We start from the raw sequence: 19,305 nt of genomic DNA on the forward strand, positions 1-19,305 counted from the left end.
AATGCTGCATAAAAATGTTCCTCCTCACATATCACACCACACCCCCGACCCACCCATCCTAATCCTTTGCACGGACCTTAATTCTGCATTCCCTAGTTCTCATACAGGCATCCAGTGGGAGCAGTTTATCTTGTCTACCTTTTCTGATTGAGCCAAGGTAAATATTGACTAGGAGACTGGGCTAACTCCTTGGTCCTTTTTGTTGCAATGAAATCCTTTGCATCTGCCCAAATAGGGAGAGCCTCAATTTGATATTCCATCCAAAGATAACATCTCCAACAGTTGCTGTGCACTCTCTCATCACTGCAGTAAAATGCCAGTGTAGATTTTGTGCTTGAGTCCAGAACTTTCTATTGCAGAGGCTATTGAGACAATCAGTCCTAATATTTTTGATTGTGCCATGACTTGCCTGTGACTTAGTGCACTAGTGTTCAATAGCACGAGAGGAATTGCGATCCAGTGTATCGATTTCCTCTTTCATTATTCTGCCCTCCTTCGGGTTAAGATGCCATGATATGTTGTTCAAAATTAGACCATCCAAAGTATTTTCCATGTTTGTTGTCAAAGCAATTTTATTTTTGTGTGACACTGCTGGCGGTGGCTTCTAAGACATATGATTAAGCTAACTTTAAAAATTCCATGTAGAATTTGGCCAATTTTACATTGTTGCACAGACACCAATATTGCCACTAAGTTCCATGTCCTGAATAATGTGTATCTGGACAAAACATTGATATGACCATACACAATTAAATTTTAAAGGGAATCTTTGCAGATCTTGTTTGGACAAGGGTAGCGTTTCCGCTTATTTGAACAGAAATAGTCAGAGAACTACTGGTACTACAGCCTTGTAAACTGGCAGCTCAGGTCAGCAATACTTTGACATGATGGTACTAACATTTGCATTGTTTCTGTCTTACAGCATCACCAAATCATTCAACAGTACATGGTCACTTTGGAGAACCTGCTGTTCACAGCTGAGCTGGACCACCACATACTAGCTGTCTATCAGCAGTTCTGCGCTCTTCAGTAATCACAATTGTGTACTGCAGTCGTATTTTCCAAATCCCACCTTTTTTTTTTGGCACTTCTTTCAGTCTTTCATCAATGAGTACAAGCAACATCCTTGTATTGATAATACCTTTTCTGAAGCTTTTTTGCCCAATTATCTGTGAAAACCATGGAGCATGAAGAAAGTTGCCATTCACATTAGAAAGGATTCCTCTCCTCAAAACAAACAAATAGACTTTAATAGTTAGAGACTGTAGAGGCTCAAGAGATGAACATACATAATTTGATTTAAGTCTTTTGGAATTGACCTAAGTTTTAAATTTGCTTTGTACTTGGTCTGGTTTGGTTTTGGATACAGTGTAATACTGCATCTTGCTAATTAATACCTGATCTCTCCTTATGATCTACTTTCCAGTTTATACATTTAAGTTGCATGTTGTAACTTGTCTGAAATTGTGCTCCTTGATAGTAGACCAAAGTTTTGAATTTAGACGTTGTATTGTGTTCTTTTGGTTCTAGCAACAGCAATAGGTAACTCTATTGATATCAATGGGACTGAATTTATTTGGGATACTGTCCTTTTTTTAAAAAAAAATGAGAGGGTATGCTGTTTTAAAATTTTATAAACCCATCCAAGTCACACAGAGTGGGAAATGGAGAGATGAAGCTACCACATAGTTGAAAAAACTAATTAATATTTTTTATAATTCTAATGAAAGTGACTGAAGGCTGATAGCAATGTTGTAATTTATTGGGTCCGGTCACTGTTAAGCCATCTAGTCGTATTACAGAAGGTCAAGACCCCTTTTGACTGACCAATTAGACTTGTACTTAAACAACCACCAGTTGGTCATGTCTCATAAAAAGGCTTTGGCTTGTATCTGTAGCAGCAATGAGCCTGAGGTGAAAGTGGCGCTGTGTACAAAAGCAGAGTATCTATGCCCGAGCTAATCCTTTATACAAATCACCATTGCAAAATGGGACTTGTTTCATGATCAACTAACCCCCTAATGCTGTGTTATCTTTTTATTCTTCAAAATTCTCACCCTGCTACCAATTCCCACAAAATGCTAATGTGACTTACTGAAATGAAGGTAGAGCTTGTGTTTTAAGTCATGAAGCTATGAGCAAACTGTATTAGCAAATCAGAAACAGCAAATGGGTGAACCTCTTGGGGACTATAGGTTAATTTTATTGAATTCATACATTCTTCCCAAACTGCTTTTCTTTCTTTAGACACCAGATTGTGTATAAAACAGGATACCATCCCTCGGGTATAGTTTTGTTTTAAAACCCTGACATCTGTCTAATTCAATATTGAGAGATCTGGCAATACCTGTATTCAGAGACATTTAGTTTAGTAAAGTTTGAATACTGCCAAGTAAAAGATGACTTTGCAATTTTGATTAAATTTTTGAATATTTTACAGAATCTAAAGCTTACCCTGTCCTCTTCTTGGGTTCTGACACCTGAGCTAATTAACCTTTTTTCAGAATCCATTCTGCTTTTGTTGCTGCTCTTGTACAAGACATGTATCAACCTACTTTATATCATTTCCAGTTCTTTGAATTGCGTATCATCTGTGAAATGATGGACCACTTTCCATTCCATTGCTAACCCCATTAAACAGTGTTGTAAGGAATTAATATGAAGTCCTGTTTCTACATAGTTCTGACTGGATGAATCAAAGGAAAATAATCTAATGAATACTAAAAACATATCTTGCACAGGTCTTTTTTCTACAATGCTATATTTCCAACAGCTGTGACAGATATGCAACTTTTACCCTTTTGCAATTCCAATTTCACCAAGATTGGTATCCAGCCAAAATTGGTGATGATTTGGATATTGTTGATGATATGTTTGCTACAAATATTGCCCAACTTATTGAACTTGTGTATCCATCAACTTTTGACAGTATAGGAACTGAGACTGAGAAGAAGACTGCCTTTTTTATTGTTTCATTGACAGTCCTGAGATTCTTTTCCCTCAACATTTTTCAATTTGTTTGTTTCTGATCCAGTGCACCAATAGTCTTATACATTTCCTGTCTTTTATTTGTAGACTGTATTTGCCAAAACTGTTTTTCTCAACTGTGTATCTTGCCTTGCAACAAGCTTCAAGTTATTCTGCGTGCATTCTTCTTATGGATTGGCTCCTGATAGTCTATCTCCCTAATCATCTGTCTTCTAACCATTGTTCTTATTGTTTCTTATTGCAATCTACTTTCCACCAACTTTAGTTAACCTATTGCTCTACCTAGAGCTAGTTTGGAAGAAGATTGTGGAACAGGCTACCACAAAAATTTGTTAAAGTCAAAAGTATGGATGTATATTAAGGGAAAGTGGGCAGTCATTGAGGAAGAAAGGAATAGATGGCCATGATGGTACATTTTTATGAGAAAGGATGGGAGGCTGAAGTGGAGAATAAACGCAAATTGAATGGTTGGGCTGAATAGCCTGTTTCTGTGCTGTACACTACTATATAAACCTATCTAGGAGAAAGAAAAATTGATGAGAGAGAAAAGAAAATTTGGAAATGTTGCCATTTTACTAATGGGGCAGCAAACTACTCTAGCGATACTCACTAATTATTCTACCTCAGACATTAAACTCTCTTATTGCACAATTTTGATTTCAAACCTGCACTTGAATATTTGGGAGGTTGTTTGGATATTGTTACACTGCAGAGTAACTTGGTAATTCTTGGTGCAGTGCATCAGATTTAGCTGAGCTGGGCCATGTTATGACTCATCAAACTCAAATATCATGGACACAAAGACAGGAGATTGCAAACATCTTTGAATTTGGAACACTTAATGCTGATACCATATGTAACTTGAACTATGACCCCATGTGTACCCTTGTACTGATCGTATCTCAAAGTCATTCTTTCACTTTAAAGATTGTGTTAGACCTTGTTTGTCTGGAGTGTGGCATTTTCCACCAGACTAGCTATTCATCAGCTTTTGATCACCAAAGGCAAAGTCTTAGGATAAACCAAAAGTGAACAGCTGGATTATAATTGGAGGAAATATGTTGCAGATATTGGGATTTGTGAGTTTGCATCCATGCCACATCAATTCCAGTACATGCTTAAAACTAGAGATGTCTTAAGTTGGCTCATTGGTTAGCACATTCCATTGCGATCCTGTATTTTTGAGCAGTCCACAGTTTGAATATAGCATTGATTATTTCTATTTCCTTTACAACAATAGGAAAAATGATTGTTTGAAGCTTTTGCTGTTGTGTATTGCGTTTCATTATGGCATAGTTGGAATTGAACCTAGCTTTGCAGTAACCATGAAGTATCAGTTTACATACAATCTGAGAATCACAGGTGATGTTTAAAACCTCTTCTCCAACTCCCTGAGATTTTCGAAATGTGAAGTCGAATTTTATATATCCTTCCTGATACTACCCAAAACTTAGAACAAATTCCATATCTTGACCTCTGCTTGCAATTTAATGTTCTGAACCATCAAGTTATCCTTGTGGCTCCTTTGTGAAGTGACTGTAATGTATCGAATTACACTGGGCCATTGAATCAATTGTGGCTTTTGAATCCTCTGCTTCACAGACTGCAAGGCTGACTATGTTGTATTGAAAAGTAGAAGCAAAGAACTTTTCCTTTTAATGCCGGTGGTGCTACTATCTCTCAGCCAGCAAGACTGAGTGAAACATTCAGAATGCTGTCCCATGACAGGTAGTTGCATACTTTGCCTGTGGGTGGCACTATAAAGTCAGCATGAATGTTAAACCATGATAACCTGATAGCTGTATTGTGGCTATGTCTGTACTTCAGCCTGAAGATCCAGGTTCAAATCCCATTCACTTTGGAGGTGTATCACAGCATTTGTGATCAGGCCAATTAAAATAACAAGCCCTATAAAGGGACAAAGGTTGACTAGCTCACTGATTAAGAAAGGGAAGACCCCAGGAATACAAAACTAGTGAGCACAAGATAAAAGTGGTCTTTCAAACATTATATTTGACTTAAAGCCTTACTAGCAAAGTAACAAATTAGAATGATGCAGGTCCTGTTATAATGAACAACGATTGGTTAGCAATGCGGAGCTGGCCTCTGACCTGAAGTTCCTTCACATGGCCTGATTCTTGGAGCATAGTCCTGTAACAAACCATCATAATGCAGGACAAAAATTTTCATTGAAAGCACAGATAATTAATTGTTCTATACCAGTGGAGTGCATTTTCCAGTATGCCTGGGAATGGAGATGGGATGGCCAGCAATGGGACTTTGAGGGTGTTGAGGTTAATTTTACAGTGCTCATTCATGTTAAAATATGTTGGTGACATAATCAAATGAATAGCTTCTCTTGATTATGTTACCATCAGATTTTGAGTTGTAAATCAGTGTGAAGTGCCAAAAATGGATAGTTCAATTCAGGTGACATTAAAAATGTTTACAGTTTTATATATTCATTTCAATAGTTTCTGTTTGCTAAAAGGATTTTTGTAGTTTTAATGTTTGTTCCTCAATACAAAGCTGCTGGCCAGTGAATGTTGAAGATTAGATTGCTCTGTTGCAGTGTGGGAGAATGGGGTGGATTTTATGGACCAGCTGGCATTTTCTGGCCATCTATTTGTATATTGTAATTTTTTTTCCTTCGCAGTGTTATGTGTAACCTCTGTAGGATGAACAGCAAGGACTGGCCTACAGTTATGCTGTCAAAAAATTTTGAAATAATAACATCCCAAAGCTGTAGAGTACTGACAGTCTGCCCGTGGGGAGAGCTGACTGCTGTCTTCTATGTGGTAATGTGAGAAAGTAAGGCATCGTCACTTCCTATACCATGAAATAAAATTTAAATTCCCAGTGCTTTCAGTTACCCTTTCTCATGTTTTCCCAGCTCGCTCAATGGGCACAGCATTGAATCTCTTAAGCTCAGGGTTGTGGCTACAAGCTGTTTGTTGGGCATTTTTTAAAAAACAATTAAGAACCAGAGGGCACAGTCTTAAAGTGATTTACAAAAGAAGCAAACAGAAATGAGAGAAAGCTTTGGATGATTATTTGGATAGAAATAACATGCAACAGTGTGAGGAAAAAACAGATGATTGACAGTAGATAATGCTCATTTAAAGAGCTAGTGCAGACATGTGCCAAATGGCCTCTTCCTGTTCTGTTACAGTTGATTATGTAATGTTTTTTAAAAACCAAAACTCAGGAAAGATGCTGGTAAATGTCAGTATTGGAATAGTTTTTCAAAAGTAGCAAATGTACAGAAATGCTCACTTTATTAAAAGAAAATCAACCTATACAATTATTGAAGTGCCAAATCATTACATAACATATGGAAGCATAAAGTTATATCAATTACATTTTTTCATAGATTAACTGATGGCCACATGTGGTACATATCTTCTTGTACGTATCCTCCTCCTCCTCGTGTTCTTCTTCTGGACCATACTCATGCTGGTGAAGAGTTGATTCCTTTTTCCACAGGCTGCTTCTCACAGCTCGACGAAGGTCTACAATGAGGCCAGGGGAACAAGCGAGCATTATTTATGCGTGAGAAAGAAGAAATGCAGGGAGGGATGGAGGCAAGAAAAAGAGAATTAAAAGCAGGTGTGAATGGGAGAAAAACATTATTTAAGTTAGTTTATGCTGGAAACAAAAGCAATTGAATGCTGGCCTATTTGCCTACCTTTGACTTTTTTATCGAATTTCTTTTGTTTGATCTTTTCTCTATTCTCTTGCCGTGCTTCTTTTGCTTCTTGCAGAGCTTCCTCACTGCCCCATACTTCAAGGGAACGTTTTATTATCTGAAAATAAAACAGGAGGATGACACAGTTGCAGATTTGCTCACAGATTTCAAATTATCTGTGAGGGACAGTGAGGAATCACAAATGTGAAACCACCTTTAAACTAAGTGAATCTAACTGTGACAAGTACCGAAGCGGGCAATATGGAGCCATTCACTGCTTCTTGATATGTCTCAGTTATTTGACTTGAGTTCCACAATAAGGAGACTGTTTAGTTATAAAACATGTTGACGTACAATACCTTTTACTGAGATATCATGAACTAAAGTCACCGTAGTCTTACTGGACCACAGGACTTCTCATTAGAGAGACACAACCAATACTGGTTTAACCTGAGTGTCACCACACCTCAGGTGAGGGGAGAGGTTGAAAAGGAGAGCCTTTCATAGTAACCTCAGCTAGTGCAGGAATTGAACAGGAAAGCAGAACGTGCCACTGTGGCAGAAAATACCTGAAGAAAGCCAATACGTTTTCTTAGCAGTTGCTGTAAACTGTTGTTTTCACCAATGAAGTCAGAGCCTTTATAATTTATGAATCTATTGACTGCACGCTAGGTAAGAGAGAGAGCAGAAAGACAACACGTCTTGGCAAATTAAAGGGTCATCTTAACAAACCCTGCGGACAGAGGACATTGACTCGTTTCCTAAGTTTTTTTTCTCCCCCTCCACCTATGCACCACTTTTGTCTGTGCATCAGTAGGGGGAGAGTTTTATTAGTTTGTGTAGCTAGAAACTATTTATTTGTAACAAATAGCAATTCTCGTAAAGTACAGAAACTTGATCCATGCTTTCAGCTTGTCTGGATCTAAACCAGCATATGAACTGGGGAGTGTTTACATACTTTGATAACATCTTTACTATGATAACTCAAGTGAAGTACAATAAACTGGAAACTTGTTTTTGATTTATGAAATACTTTAATTTTCTTTGTTTTTTTTTGTTAATTTATTGGTCGAGCCACAGTAGATTGTCTTGTTTCTTTTGGGTGGGTAAAACTACAGGACGTGGCTCACTTCTGACTTGCAAAGTCTCTATGCCACCTACAAAGCACAAGTCAGGAGTGTGATAGAATACAGTTCCCACCACTTCAAGTATCAAGATATAAATCAGGTAGTCACCTATACAGCCTTAAAGAAAAAGCAAATGCATTTCGTTAATGTCAGTTTCAAGATGCCTGTTACAGGATCTAAACTGCTCTACTTATGTGAAACAAAAACAGCTCTGCTTCCTCAGTCTCGATCCCTGTGGTCCAGAGAAATTGAGCAGCTTACACGATGTTGTCTAATCACTGGCATCAGCTTGATCTGAGCACCACAGTGCCAAATTTAGGGTATGTAATATCATTTAAGTCCAATAATCGGATAGCTGATTGAGAAAAACAAGGACAGCAGTTACCTGGATAGATATCTGCATTACTTCATCATTGCTATGTCAAAAGGTTTGCATGAATGCATTGCTAAACATGGTCACTGCTAGTTATTAGCACTCACTCTTTCTCAGGAAAAAGCTGTGCATTGCACCTTGTACTGTGTTACTTACCTGCAGCCTTACATAAAGTTTCATATTGCCCCAATTGGTATTATGTGGATTTTTCTTCAGTATGTACTTGAGTACAGGTGTTCGCTTGTCCAAGTCACAGTCTTTAAGCAGAAATTCCTGCTTTGCATCTGTTCGGGTAATTAGTTTGTGTTTCTCTTCACTATCTCTGCAATAAAGCAAGAAGCTGGTGATTGACATTTCCACTGCTAATGAGAATCTTTAGATTAGAGTACAGACTATCTAAAGATTAGATCAGACCTAAGTACAGTAAGAAATATCAGTAAGACTGGACATTTATCTTAGATGTTGTACCTTGTAATCACTGGTTACCTGAATATTCATGAATCTATGCACCGATGCTTCAGTAATAGAAAGCTATGAATAAAGGTAGATATTTAGCAACAACTGAATACTTGTGCATTTCACATTTGATCAGCTGTAAAATTCCCCTCTTTGGTTATGCATCACGTCCAGCAGCACAAAATGACAATTAAACAGAATGATGCAAATGTTATTTGCCTGTTTTATTTCAGTCAGGAATGCAATATTTTCTGCATAATATGTACAGCAGAGGCAGGCCCTTTAGCCAACTGTTACATGACAAACTTTGTAGTCCAAATGAGCTTTAGATTAGTTTAGATTTGTTTCCCTACAGAATGGAAACAGGCCCTTCAGCCCAACCAGTCCACACCAACCCTCTGAAGAATAACCCACCCAGACCAATTTCCTTCTGGCTAATGCACCTACCACTGTGGGCAATTTAGCATGGCCAATTCACCTAACCTGCACATCTTTGGACTGTGGGAGGAAACTGGAGCACCTGGAGGAAACCCATGCAGACATGGGGAGAACATGCAAACTCCACACAGACAGTCTCCCAAGGCTGGAATCAAACCTGGGACGCTGGTGCTGAGAGACAGCAGTGCTAACCACTGAGCCACCGTCTCTCCACTTCCAACCCAATCAGCATAGCATAGCATATTCCCTTTGATCCATGCCATTTACCTCAACTGCTCCCTCTGGTGACAGTTCCAAAATCTAATTTGCATTTTCCTGATCAGCTCTGCTACTATCGTCATATAGTGCTTATGTTCAGTGACTCTTAATTCAAAATGTGAATTCAAATCTTCTATGCCAGTTGATTTTTTTTTAAATTGAAAATTCTGAATATTAAAAGGAAGTATTAGGAGCAAAAAGCAACCACTAAACTACTGGATTGTCTAAAAACCCAACTGGTACACTCTACTGTTCTATAAGGAAGGAAACCTGCAACGGTTAGCTGGTCTGGCCTATACTGTATTTGACTCCAGTTCTACACCAACATGACTGTCTCTTATAAGTGCTAGATACTGCCATGGATCAAATCTAAAATAAGAACAAAAAATGGTGGAAATTCTCTGCAGGTCAAGCACCATTAATGGCCAGAAAAAGTGTTAACATAAAAATCAAACTGTGAAAAGCATGTAAAAATAGGGTATTACTTAATTGGAGAATGAATGCAGAATTTCTAGGTGCAGAGGGATCTAGATATTCTAATGCAGAAGTCACAATGTTAGAATGTAGATACAGCATGTAGTCAAGGCAGCTAATGACAACTTATCCAGTATTACAAGAGGAATGAAGCAAAATTGATTGGTCTGTGAAACGGCAACTAGTTATTGATGACAAAAGTCTTCTGCCTGCCAACAGCTATGTGATTGGCTCCCAGGGAGCTGAACAGCTTATGGGTATGAAGGAAGGGTCTGGCTTTTCCTTTTCTCTGCAGTACAAACACCTCAAGCCTGAAGAAAGTTAGGTTATTTCTCCTCATCAATTGCTGTAAGGCGTGGCTTTTAAGGAATAAGTCAGAGACATTTTAAATATTATGTGAACCAAATAGATTGAGGAGAAGCGTGTCCTGACAAACCAAAAGAATCACCTCCACAAACGCTGTGGACAGGGACCATTGAATAGTCTTCCCAGTCTTTCCCTTTACCTTTAACACCTTTTCTTCCTCTGCCATCTGTTTATGGGGAGAGGTTTAAAAGGGAGTTAAGAGAATTAGCTAATAGCATATGTCGTTGGTCTCAGCTATTTAGCTGAAACCAGAATCTATTTATTTAAATAAATAGTAATTCTTGTTAAGTTCAGAAACCTGGTCTCTGCTTTCTACCAACCTTAAATACAGAAATTGGGAAAATTTGCACACTTTTTTATAAAATCTTGAACTTTGTGATGACTTCGTGAATAGTGGGGGTTGATTTCCTACACACTGCCCATGTAAAGCACTACAGAAGTGCTGTTAATGGTTCAACAGAGGTTAGCTTCCACCAACTTTTCACAATAATGAGCAATAGATGGAAATTGCTGGCAAAGCTCCAAGTCTGGCAGCATCTGTGGAGAGAAATTAGAGATAACATTTCAGGTCTAGTGACCCTTCCTCAGAACTCAGTTCTGGAGACTGGATATTGGACTTGAAATGTCAACTCTGATTTCTCTCCACAGATGCTGCAGAGCTTTTCCAGCAATTTCTGTTTCTGATTTACAGCATCTGCAGCGTTTTCAGGTTTTAAGGAGCAATAGGTGATTGTATTAACAGTGATGGCCTCAGCCCATGAATTTATATTTCTGGAAAATCCTTGGCAAACAGCCCCCTGTAATTAATAAGAATATGATCCAATATGCTTAATTATAATTGAAATGCCATTGTGACCATTTCTTTTCCATTTCTCCCCTACAACACTAAACATGGCATAAGAGTCGAAGGATAAAATTACTCTTAATACCTGCAATTATCACAGACAGGTAGATCAAAGTGACTACTGAGATAAGAGTCCATGAATTCTTTGCCGCATTCTTCACATAATAAGTAATCAAATTCCAAGACAGGTCCTGCAGTTACAGATAGCACATTTTGAGTTAGCAACAACTTTATAATGTGACAGACGGGAAAAGAAACTCGCACAATGAACACTTTCTGAAATGATTACCTGCAGTTGGGTAATGAAGACATTAAAATAGTAACAAGAGGTCTGACCCATGCATTTATAGCTATATAAATAATTAATGTTGTACAGTGTCACCCCAAAATGGAGTCTTAGATTTGCAGCATAATTGATCTATTTTACTGGGACAACTTATCTCCATTCAGTACTGATGGCAGCACTGTGTGGTTGAAACTCCTGTCAGTCAGGTGAGACTTTAAAATTTAAAATACCAGTAAACATTCTATTGTACGACTAAGACCGGAACAAGGAGTTCTCCTGTTATTTTGGCCAACGTGAAGTAACAGAGAATGCTGCTGAGGATCATGTGATTAATGCCTTCCAAGAGGCTTTTCATAAAGTACCAGAGAATGTACATTTAGCAAAATTGAAAATACAGGGGTGAGCTGGATCCTAAATTGACTTAGAGACAGAAATAGAATAAGTAAACTTTCTTCCTTTCGAACTGGAACAATCTCTGCCATAATGTTCCCTGGGAACTGATAGTCGGACCATGTTCTTTTTGCTATATATTATTGACTTGGTTATACAGAATATAATTTCAAAGTTTGCTGCTGATAGAGAACTCATGTAGACAGTGAAGAAGACGGACAGGTAAATGTGGCCCAAATGGCTGATATAATTTAACATAAGGATGAAGTGATTCATTTTGGCAGGAAGAGGGTAGCACAATGTCTCAGTGGTTAACACTTTTTTTTTGTAAATATATTTATTAGCAAATTTTTTAACGTTACAAACATAAAATTATTGAAAAATACAAACAAATATCAGTATAATAAAAAGAAAAAAAAACACAAATTAGATTAGATTACCTACAGCGTGGAAACAGGCCCTTCGGCCCAACAAGTCCACACCGACCCGCCGAAGCGCAACCCACCCAGACCCATTTCCCCTCTGACTAATATACCTAACACTATGGGCAATTTAGCATGGCCAATTCACCTAACCTGCACATTTCTGGAATGTGGGAGGAAACCCACGCAGACACGGGGAGAATGTGCAAACTCCACACAGTCGCCTGAGGCAGGAATTGAACGCAGGTCTCTGGCGCTGTGAGGCAGCAGTGCTAACCACTGTGCTGCCCACTATGCCACCCACTAAATTACAATACAACTACTGTCTACAAACTAATCTACCCTATAATACAAAACAAACCCTAGCACTGTGCAAGCAACACCAATAAATAAGTAAATAACTAATAGATCAAAAAAAGAAAAGCAAACAAAACACAGAACAGCTATGCTCAGTGCAAAGCTCCCAAACAAAGGAACAGGAACGTGGTATATATACCCGTATTAACTCAGGAGACCCCCTCCAGGGCTCAACAAACCTAACCATTCTGGTTAAACAAATGCCCTAGTTAAGATAGCTGACAAATCTATACCCAAAAAACTCAAGTAGGACTGCTATGTCTTATAAAAATTGTCTGTTGTGTGGTGCACCATGTTTGTAAAAAAACGTCCAAGGGAATGTGCTCCATAATTAGTTTCTGCCATCCCAGCAAGCCCGGCGGGTTCTCAGACACCCAATTCATCAGAATATTTTTCCGTGCATAGTGTACAAGAATATGAAATAGTTTCTACCCGTGCCCGTCTAAAGATGGTAAATTCGGTAGACCCAAGAAGAGAGATATCAGGTCTACTTTGACTTCAGTCCTCAATACCCTCCAGTAAACATGGAGCCAGTGGCATGTCCAGAAGCAATGGGTAAGAGTACCTACACTTACTTTACAATTCGTGCACACTGAAGATGCCCCTTTTTTAAACTTCACCAGTCTGGTGCCAAATGAACCCTGTGCAGAACTTCTAACTGAGTAGCGCATGTCCTATTACAGATTGAGATCTTTCGAGCAATCTCTCATATGTTCTCCCATGTTTCAGAAGAGATCTCCACTCCTAGCTCTAGCTCCCAGACCTCACATAACTGGTTAATATCCTGCCAGGCCCTGCCACCCAATAGGCGATAGAGGACACTAACTGTAAGGGTGCTTGTGGAACGTAGCAACAACCTCTCTGTACCGGGCTTATAGGGCTTAGTGAGAAGTGTAGTCTTATTCTGGATGAAATCCCTAACCTGAATAAAAACAAAATCAATCTCTGCTGGGTAACCCGTGTTTGCGGCTCAGTTGCTCAAAAGACATCATATCCCCCTCAAACAAGTCTCCCAAACTAGAAACTCTTCTCACTGCCCATAGTTTGAACCCTGGGTCCATCATCCCTGGTCGGAACCCTGGCATGCCAACTATAGGTGTAAGTGGCGAAGTCTTGGATAAACAACCCTCACTCTGACGCTTCGCCCTCCATGCCTTGACCGTACTAATGACGGTGGGGTTCCGGCAGTGGTCCATAACTGTCCTCATCTTATCCATGAACAATAGGTTAATAAGAGGGCTCTTTGCCTGGGAGGCCTCAATATCCAGCCATATTGAGTTCAGATCATTACCTACCCAATCGCAGACAAAGGACAGCAGGGAACTCAATTGATACCTCCTGATGTCTGGGAAATCAACTCCTTCCCCCTCCTTGAGGCAACTGCAATTTAGTAAGTTTGATGAGGGGCTACCCACGATGTCAGACAAAGGAACCAAACCATCCCATAAGTTTCCGCAGCGTTGACCTGGGAAACATTATAGGGAGCATACACATGGGATAAAACAAATGAGGAAGAACATTCATCTTAATGAGAGATATTTGGTCCAGCCATGAAATTGGAAGAGCTTCCCATCTCTGGAGATCTCGCCCAATATTGTCAAGCAAGTGAGCAAAGTTAGTCCGAAATAACAGATCAAACTTAGGGGTAATAAAAATGCCTAGGTATTGGAACCCTGCCCATGACCACTTAAAAAGGAACTTAGGGCCACCTTCGACTTCTGGCACATCCTTGAGGTTCCCCAAAGGCATAGCCTCCGATTTTGCAAAGTTAATCTTATATCCTGAAATACCCCCAAATGAATTGATACATTGTATCAAATGAGGTACGGAGGTGATTGGGTTCGATGAAAACAGAAGGACGTCATCTTCGTACAATGTAATCTTGTGTGCCCTCGATCCCACTTCCGGAGCGGTTTTGTGGACATTCTGACGAATAGCCTCTGCCAGTGGCTCTATCACCAACGCAAACAACAATGGTGAGAGGGGGCAGCCTTGCTGACTACCTCTACCAATTGTAAAATTCCCAGACTTCACCCCATTGGTGATGACCATGGCCAGAGGGTAGCAATTTAAAAGCTCCACCACCTAGCAAAGACTCCACCCAACCCGAACTGTTCTAAGACATTAAAAAGATACAGCAATTCCACCCGGTCAAATGCTTTCTCTGCATCTAAGGAAATCACCAACCCCTGAATCGATCGTTGCTGACAAACTTGGACCACATTCAGCAACCTTCTAATATTACTAGAGGATCTATGGCCCCTTATAAAGCCTGTCTGGTCCTCTTTAATAATATGGGGCAACACCCTTTCCAATCTCAGCGCCAGGATCTTAGACAGAATTTTGAAATCTGAATTTAATAGAGAGATGGGCCTGTATGAGGCACAATCCTCAGGAGCTTCCCCCTTTCTATGAATTAAGGAAATATTAGCTTCTCTCAAAGATGGTGGTCGGAATTCATGCATATAGGAGTAATTATACATCTCCAACATCGGCCCTGACAGAATCCCTATAAACTCCTTATAAAACTCACCCGGGAAACCATCAGGGCCAGGTGCTTTCCCACTCTGAAGTTGTCTAGTTGCCTCCTGTATTTCCTGAACTGTCAAGGGGCCATTAAGGAGAGAGGCCTGTTCCAAGGTTACCCTGGGAGGTCCAGGTTCTTAAAAAAGGCATCCATTTTAGCCTTCCTGTCCTTGCAACCTTCAGACTGGTACAATTCAGAGTAAAAACTCCGAAAAGCCTCATTAATCATTTTAGTATCGTATGTAAGGACCCCAGCACTGTCTCTGATTGCAGTAATGAATTGGGGAGCATGCTTTTCCCTAGTCAGGTAGGCTAAATACCTCCCTCGCCTATCCCCATATTTGAACAGCCTTTGTCTAGCAAAAGCAAGTTCTTTCTTTGCATTTTGTGTCAGTATTGAATTCAAGGCAGCTCAGAGGGCTGTGATCCGCTGTAGCTTAGTCACCGAAGGCCACGCAAAATGTGCCGCCTAACTGATCATCTTCAACTTCATTTTCCTCCCTGATCTCATTAACCCTCTATTCCCTTTACTGATTCGATACCGGTCTATCTGAGCCTTGAATATACTTAACGACCCAGCCTCAATAGCCCTCTGCAGTAAAGAATTCCACAGATTCACTCTCATCAGAAAATAAATTCCTTTTCATGGTACTAGTTTAGTTTGGGATTATGGTTGGCATGGACTGGTTGGACCAAAGGGTCTGTTTCTGTGTTGTGTGACTCTATCATAAATGGGTAACCCCTCAGTTTGAGATAAACCCTCTGGTCCTGAACTCTCCCAAAAAGGGAAACAATCTCTCCACCACTACTCTGTGAGGCCCCTAAGAATTTTAAATGATTCAATACAGTCTCCTCTCATTTTTCTAAACTACAATGAGTACAAGTCCAACTTACTCAACCTCTCCCCATAAGAAAATTTTTTTATGCCCAGGATCAACTTTGTGAACTGTCGCTGGACTGCCTTCATTGACAATAAATCTTTTTTATGATAAAGGACCATAACAGTATTCCAGCTGTGGTCTGACTAATGCCTTACACCATCTTAGTAAGACCTCCCTACTTTTATATTCCAAACTCCTTTGAAATAAAGACCGACAGTCCGCTTGAGTTCCCCACTATCCACTGAACTTGGATGGAAGTATATTGTGACTCATGTACAAAGACCCCTAAATTTCTTTGCTGTAGCTTTTTGCAGTCTTTTCCTATTTAAATAATACTCAGTACTTCTAATCTGGACAGGTCTTGTGAGGTTATATCGCTTCAAAGTCTGTGAGAAGATTTGTAGCTCGGGTGCTCGTTGTTGTGGTTCTGTTCGCCGAGCTGGGAATTTGTGTTGCAGATGTTTCGTCCCCTGTCTAGGTGACATCCTCAGTGCTTGGGAGCCTCCTGTGAAGCGCTTCTGTGATCTTTCCTCCGGCATTTGTAGGGGTTTGAATCTGTCGCTTCCGGTTGTCAGTTCCAGCTGTCTGCTGCAGTGGTCAGTATATTGGGTCCAGGTCGATGTGCTTATTGATTGAATCTGTGGATGAGTGCCATGCCTCTAGGAATTCCCTGGCTGTTCTCTGTTTGGCTTGTCCTATAATAGTAGTGTTGTCCCAGTCAATTCATGTTGCTTGTCATCTGCGTGTGTGGCTACTAAAGATAGCTGGTCATGTCGTTTCGTGGCTAGTTGGTGTTCATGGATGCGGATTGTTAGCTGTCTTCCAGTTTGTCCTATGTAGTGATTTGTGCAGTCCTTGCATGGGATTTGTTCTGGTGAGTTGTTGTCTGAGAGTGGCTCTGCGACCACTAGGACTCCTAACAGCACACAAACCAACAGCCACTCTCAGACAACAACTCACCAGAACGAAGGATTCTGGTGAGAGGTCCCAGAATTTTTATTTTTAAAAAATCATTTCTGTTCAGGGATAGTTCTGTGCTATATGTGCACCTTGGACCTGTATTGAAGACATGCTGATTGGGTAATAAAAGTTAAATCTTAGTTTTATAGCATGAAAAGTGGTCCTTTGGCCTGTCATGCCTGCACTGACCATCAAACACCTACCTACTCTAGTCCCTTTTTTTTGCACTTGGCCCACGGCCTGATACACTGTAGCGTTTCAAGTTTTAAATGTTGCAATGATTCCTACATCTATGATCCCTCAGGCACCAAGTATCAAAGACTCCATCATCTGAATATTGAAAGAAATTCCTTAAATACCCCCAAACCTCTTGCTCTGTGGTTACTGACCCCTCTACTAAAGTGATGTTTCTTCCTACCTACACTCTCTTGCCCCTCAATTTTGTACATCTCAATCAGCACCACTCCCCATCCGTCAAACCTTCTCTGCTCTAACGACAATAATCACAGCTTATCTAGTCTCTCTTCATTGTTAAAACATTCCAGGGCAAGCAATATCTCGGTGAATCTCCACTAAACCCTCTCTAGTGCAATCACATTCCAATTATACTATGCTAGAATGTTTAATACAAATGTACCTGGTTGATGTACAACTTTATTCACTTCAGGAAGTTCTTCCTCCTCCTCCTCCAGAAAGAACCCTCCTCCCGTATCTGTTACTTTGGGTGCAAACTTTGCAACAGTGCCACCTGTTAGATACAAGTATAAGTACTGTTTCAGACAAAACTGTGGTACCTCAGAGTGTACAGGATTTCATCCAACAGATCTTGCTTAAAAATAGGGCTTAGATTCAATTTCTAAACAGAGAGACCTTAGTTCCGAGCTTTCAGTTACAAAGCACGTTTAAGTAATTCTACTCGGATGTAATACTGCAGAACACTGCAAACACATTTGCCTGCATCAACAGAAGGGTAAGGTCTGCTGGCCAGCCTGGCCTGCCGCAGGATCAGCGCTCTCTGTCGGTTCCGCTCAATCTTGGCCAACACAACAGGTGGTAGAGATCTTTTTTGCTCCAGCTCTGTCTGTCCTGCATCGGCAGAAGTCGATGATGATCCACCCTTTGCCTCCAAACTCATGTTTAGATTGAGGTTTTTGCCTCGTTGCTTGAAACCAACTGGAAGAATAATTAAGAACAAGACAGTTAGAACATCTGATGCGTAAAAGAGGGCAGGGCTCACAATAAAAGCCAATGTTTTACAATGTGTTGAATTAATTAGTAATCAGTACGTTCAATTTGGGAACTGACCGACAGAGACCAGAAATGTCCCATGATCAATGTCTGCCCTGTATTGAGCAACATTCGTGCTAAACGCGTGAGCTGAGTTTAAGATTATGACTCATTAACCTGGATTTCCCAACCCGTGTCTAATCTCCTGAATCCTTGGTCATTTTAAACACCTTGGCGCGTTCATTTTTCAATATCCTGCACTCAAGAAAATAATAACATGCCATGTTTCTGTAATTTGTCCCTTTAAGCCCTTGTATCATTCAACTTCCTCCAATAATTCAATAATATTCTTGCTGAAATACACACTGAAAACTTAAGGTGATGCTGCAGCCAGCACCCTAACAGGATCCTGCACAGCTAAAGCCTTATTCTCCTATTCTGAATTCACCCCAGCCTCACAAAGTTTGACCCCCAGCCTCCCCAATGATTGACCCCCCAGTCTCCCCAATGATTGACCCCCACATTCCTCAATCATTGACCCCCAGCCTCCCCAATGATTGACCCTCACGTTCCTCAATGATTGACCCCCGCATTCCTCAATCATTGACCCCCAGCCTCCCCAATGATTGACCCTCACGTTCCTCAATGATTGACCCCCGCATTCCTCAATCATTGACCCCCAGCCTCCCCAATGATTGACCCTCAATTTCCTCAATGATTGACCCCCAGCCTCCCCAATGATTGACCCCCAGCCTCCCCACTGATTGACCCCCCAGCTTCCCCAATGGTTGACCCCCACATTCCCCAATGATTTACCCCCAGCCTCCCCAATGATTGACCCCCGCATTCCTCAATCATTGACCCACAGCCTCCCCAATGATTGACCCTCAATTTCCTCAATGATTGACCCCCAGCCTCCCCAATGGTTGACCCCCACATTCCTCAATCATTGACCCCCAGCCTCCCCAATGGTTGACCCCCACATTCCTCAATCATTGACCCCCAGCCTCCCCAATGATTGACCCCCTTTAGCTTTCTCTACCTATTGACTGGATTTTATTATAATCTTATCTGAGAACCCAATCCCTCCTCTCACCTGCACATCTCACAGCCTCTGGTCACCAAGAAACATTCAGATTTATCATCCTCGGATTAAATGGATGATTTAACAATCCCAACTTGATTTGTTTATGTTCTTTACAATCTCCTCTCTCTCTGTGCGTCTATCTGTCTTTACAGCTACA

At 40.4% G+C, this 19,305-nt stretch overlaps 2 protein-coding genes across 3 annotated transcripts in view; one reads left to right on the forward strand and one right to left on the reverse strand.

The window, feature by feature from the left end:
• The window catches only part of ncbp1 (nuclear cap binding protein subunit 1), an 83,928-nt gene extending 77,641 nt beyond the window's left edge, over positions 1-6,287 (forward strand). The window contains exon 22 of one of the 2 annotated variants that reach the window (XR_015759459.1): positions 923-957. Coding sequence is in view for 1 of the 2 variants with exons in the window: in XM_043719261.2 (XP_043575196.1) it covers positions 923-1,033 (111 nt within the window). In the remaining variant the exon portion in view is untranslated. Of the gene's footprint in view, positions 1-922 lie in introns of both variants that reach the window. The other variant, XM_043719261.2, reaches the window with a different exon arrangement.
• On the reverse strand, positions 6,250-19,305 carry xpa (xeroderma pigmentosum, complementation group A). Its single transcript, XM_043719282.2, has 7 exons — positions 19,158-19,305; positions 17,789-18,007; positions 17,472-17,582; positions 11,098-11,203; positions 8,333-8,498; positions 6,677-6,794; positions 6,250-6,500 (listed from the first exon to the last, which is right to left on the reverse strand). The coding sequence occupies exons 2-7, from the start codon at positions 17,967-17,969 to the stop codon at positions 6,346-6,348; spliced, it is 837 nt and encodes a 278-aa protein (XP_043575217.1). The 5' UTR covers positions 17,970-18,007; positions 19,158-19,305; the 3' UTR covers positions 6,250-6,345.

This window comes from Chiloscyllium plagiosum, unplaced genomic scaffold (genome assembly GCF_037043375.1).
Source record: "Chiloscyllium plagiosum isolate Xiang-an unplaced genomic scaffold, Cpla_swu_hap1 HiC_scaffold_2, whole genome shotgun sequence".
Classification (NCBI taxonomy): domain Eukaryota; kingdom Metazoa; phylum Chordata; class Chondrichthyes; order Orectolobiformes; family Hemiscylliidae; genus Chiloscyllium; species Chiloscyllium plagiosum.

Bases quoted from the DNA above. Each gene is read 5' to 3' on its own strand.
- xpa (XM_043719282.2), bottom strand. From the start codon at position 17,969: ATGAGTTTGGAGGCAAAGGGTGGATCATCATCGACTTCTGCCGATGCA. The intron at 11,204-17,471 runs GTACATTTGTAT...CTGTAACTGCAG, and splicing joins TAAAGTTGTACATCAACCAG to GACCTGTCTTGGAATTTGAT. The intron at 6,795-8,332 runs GTAAGTAACACA...TTTTATTTTCAG, and splicing joins AACTTTATGTAAGGCTGCAG to ATAATAAAACGTTCCCTTGA.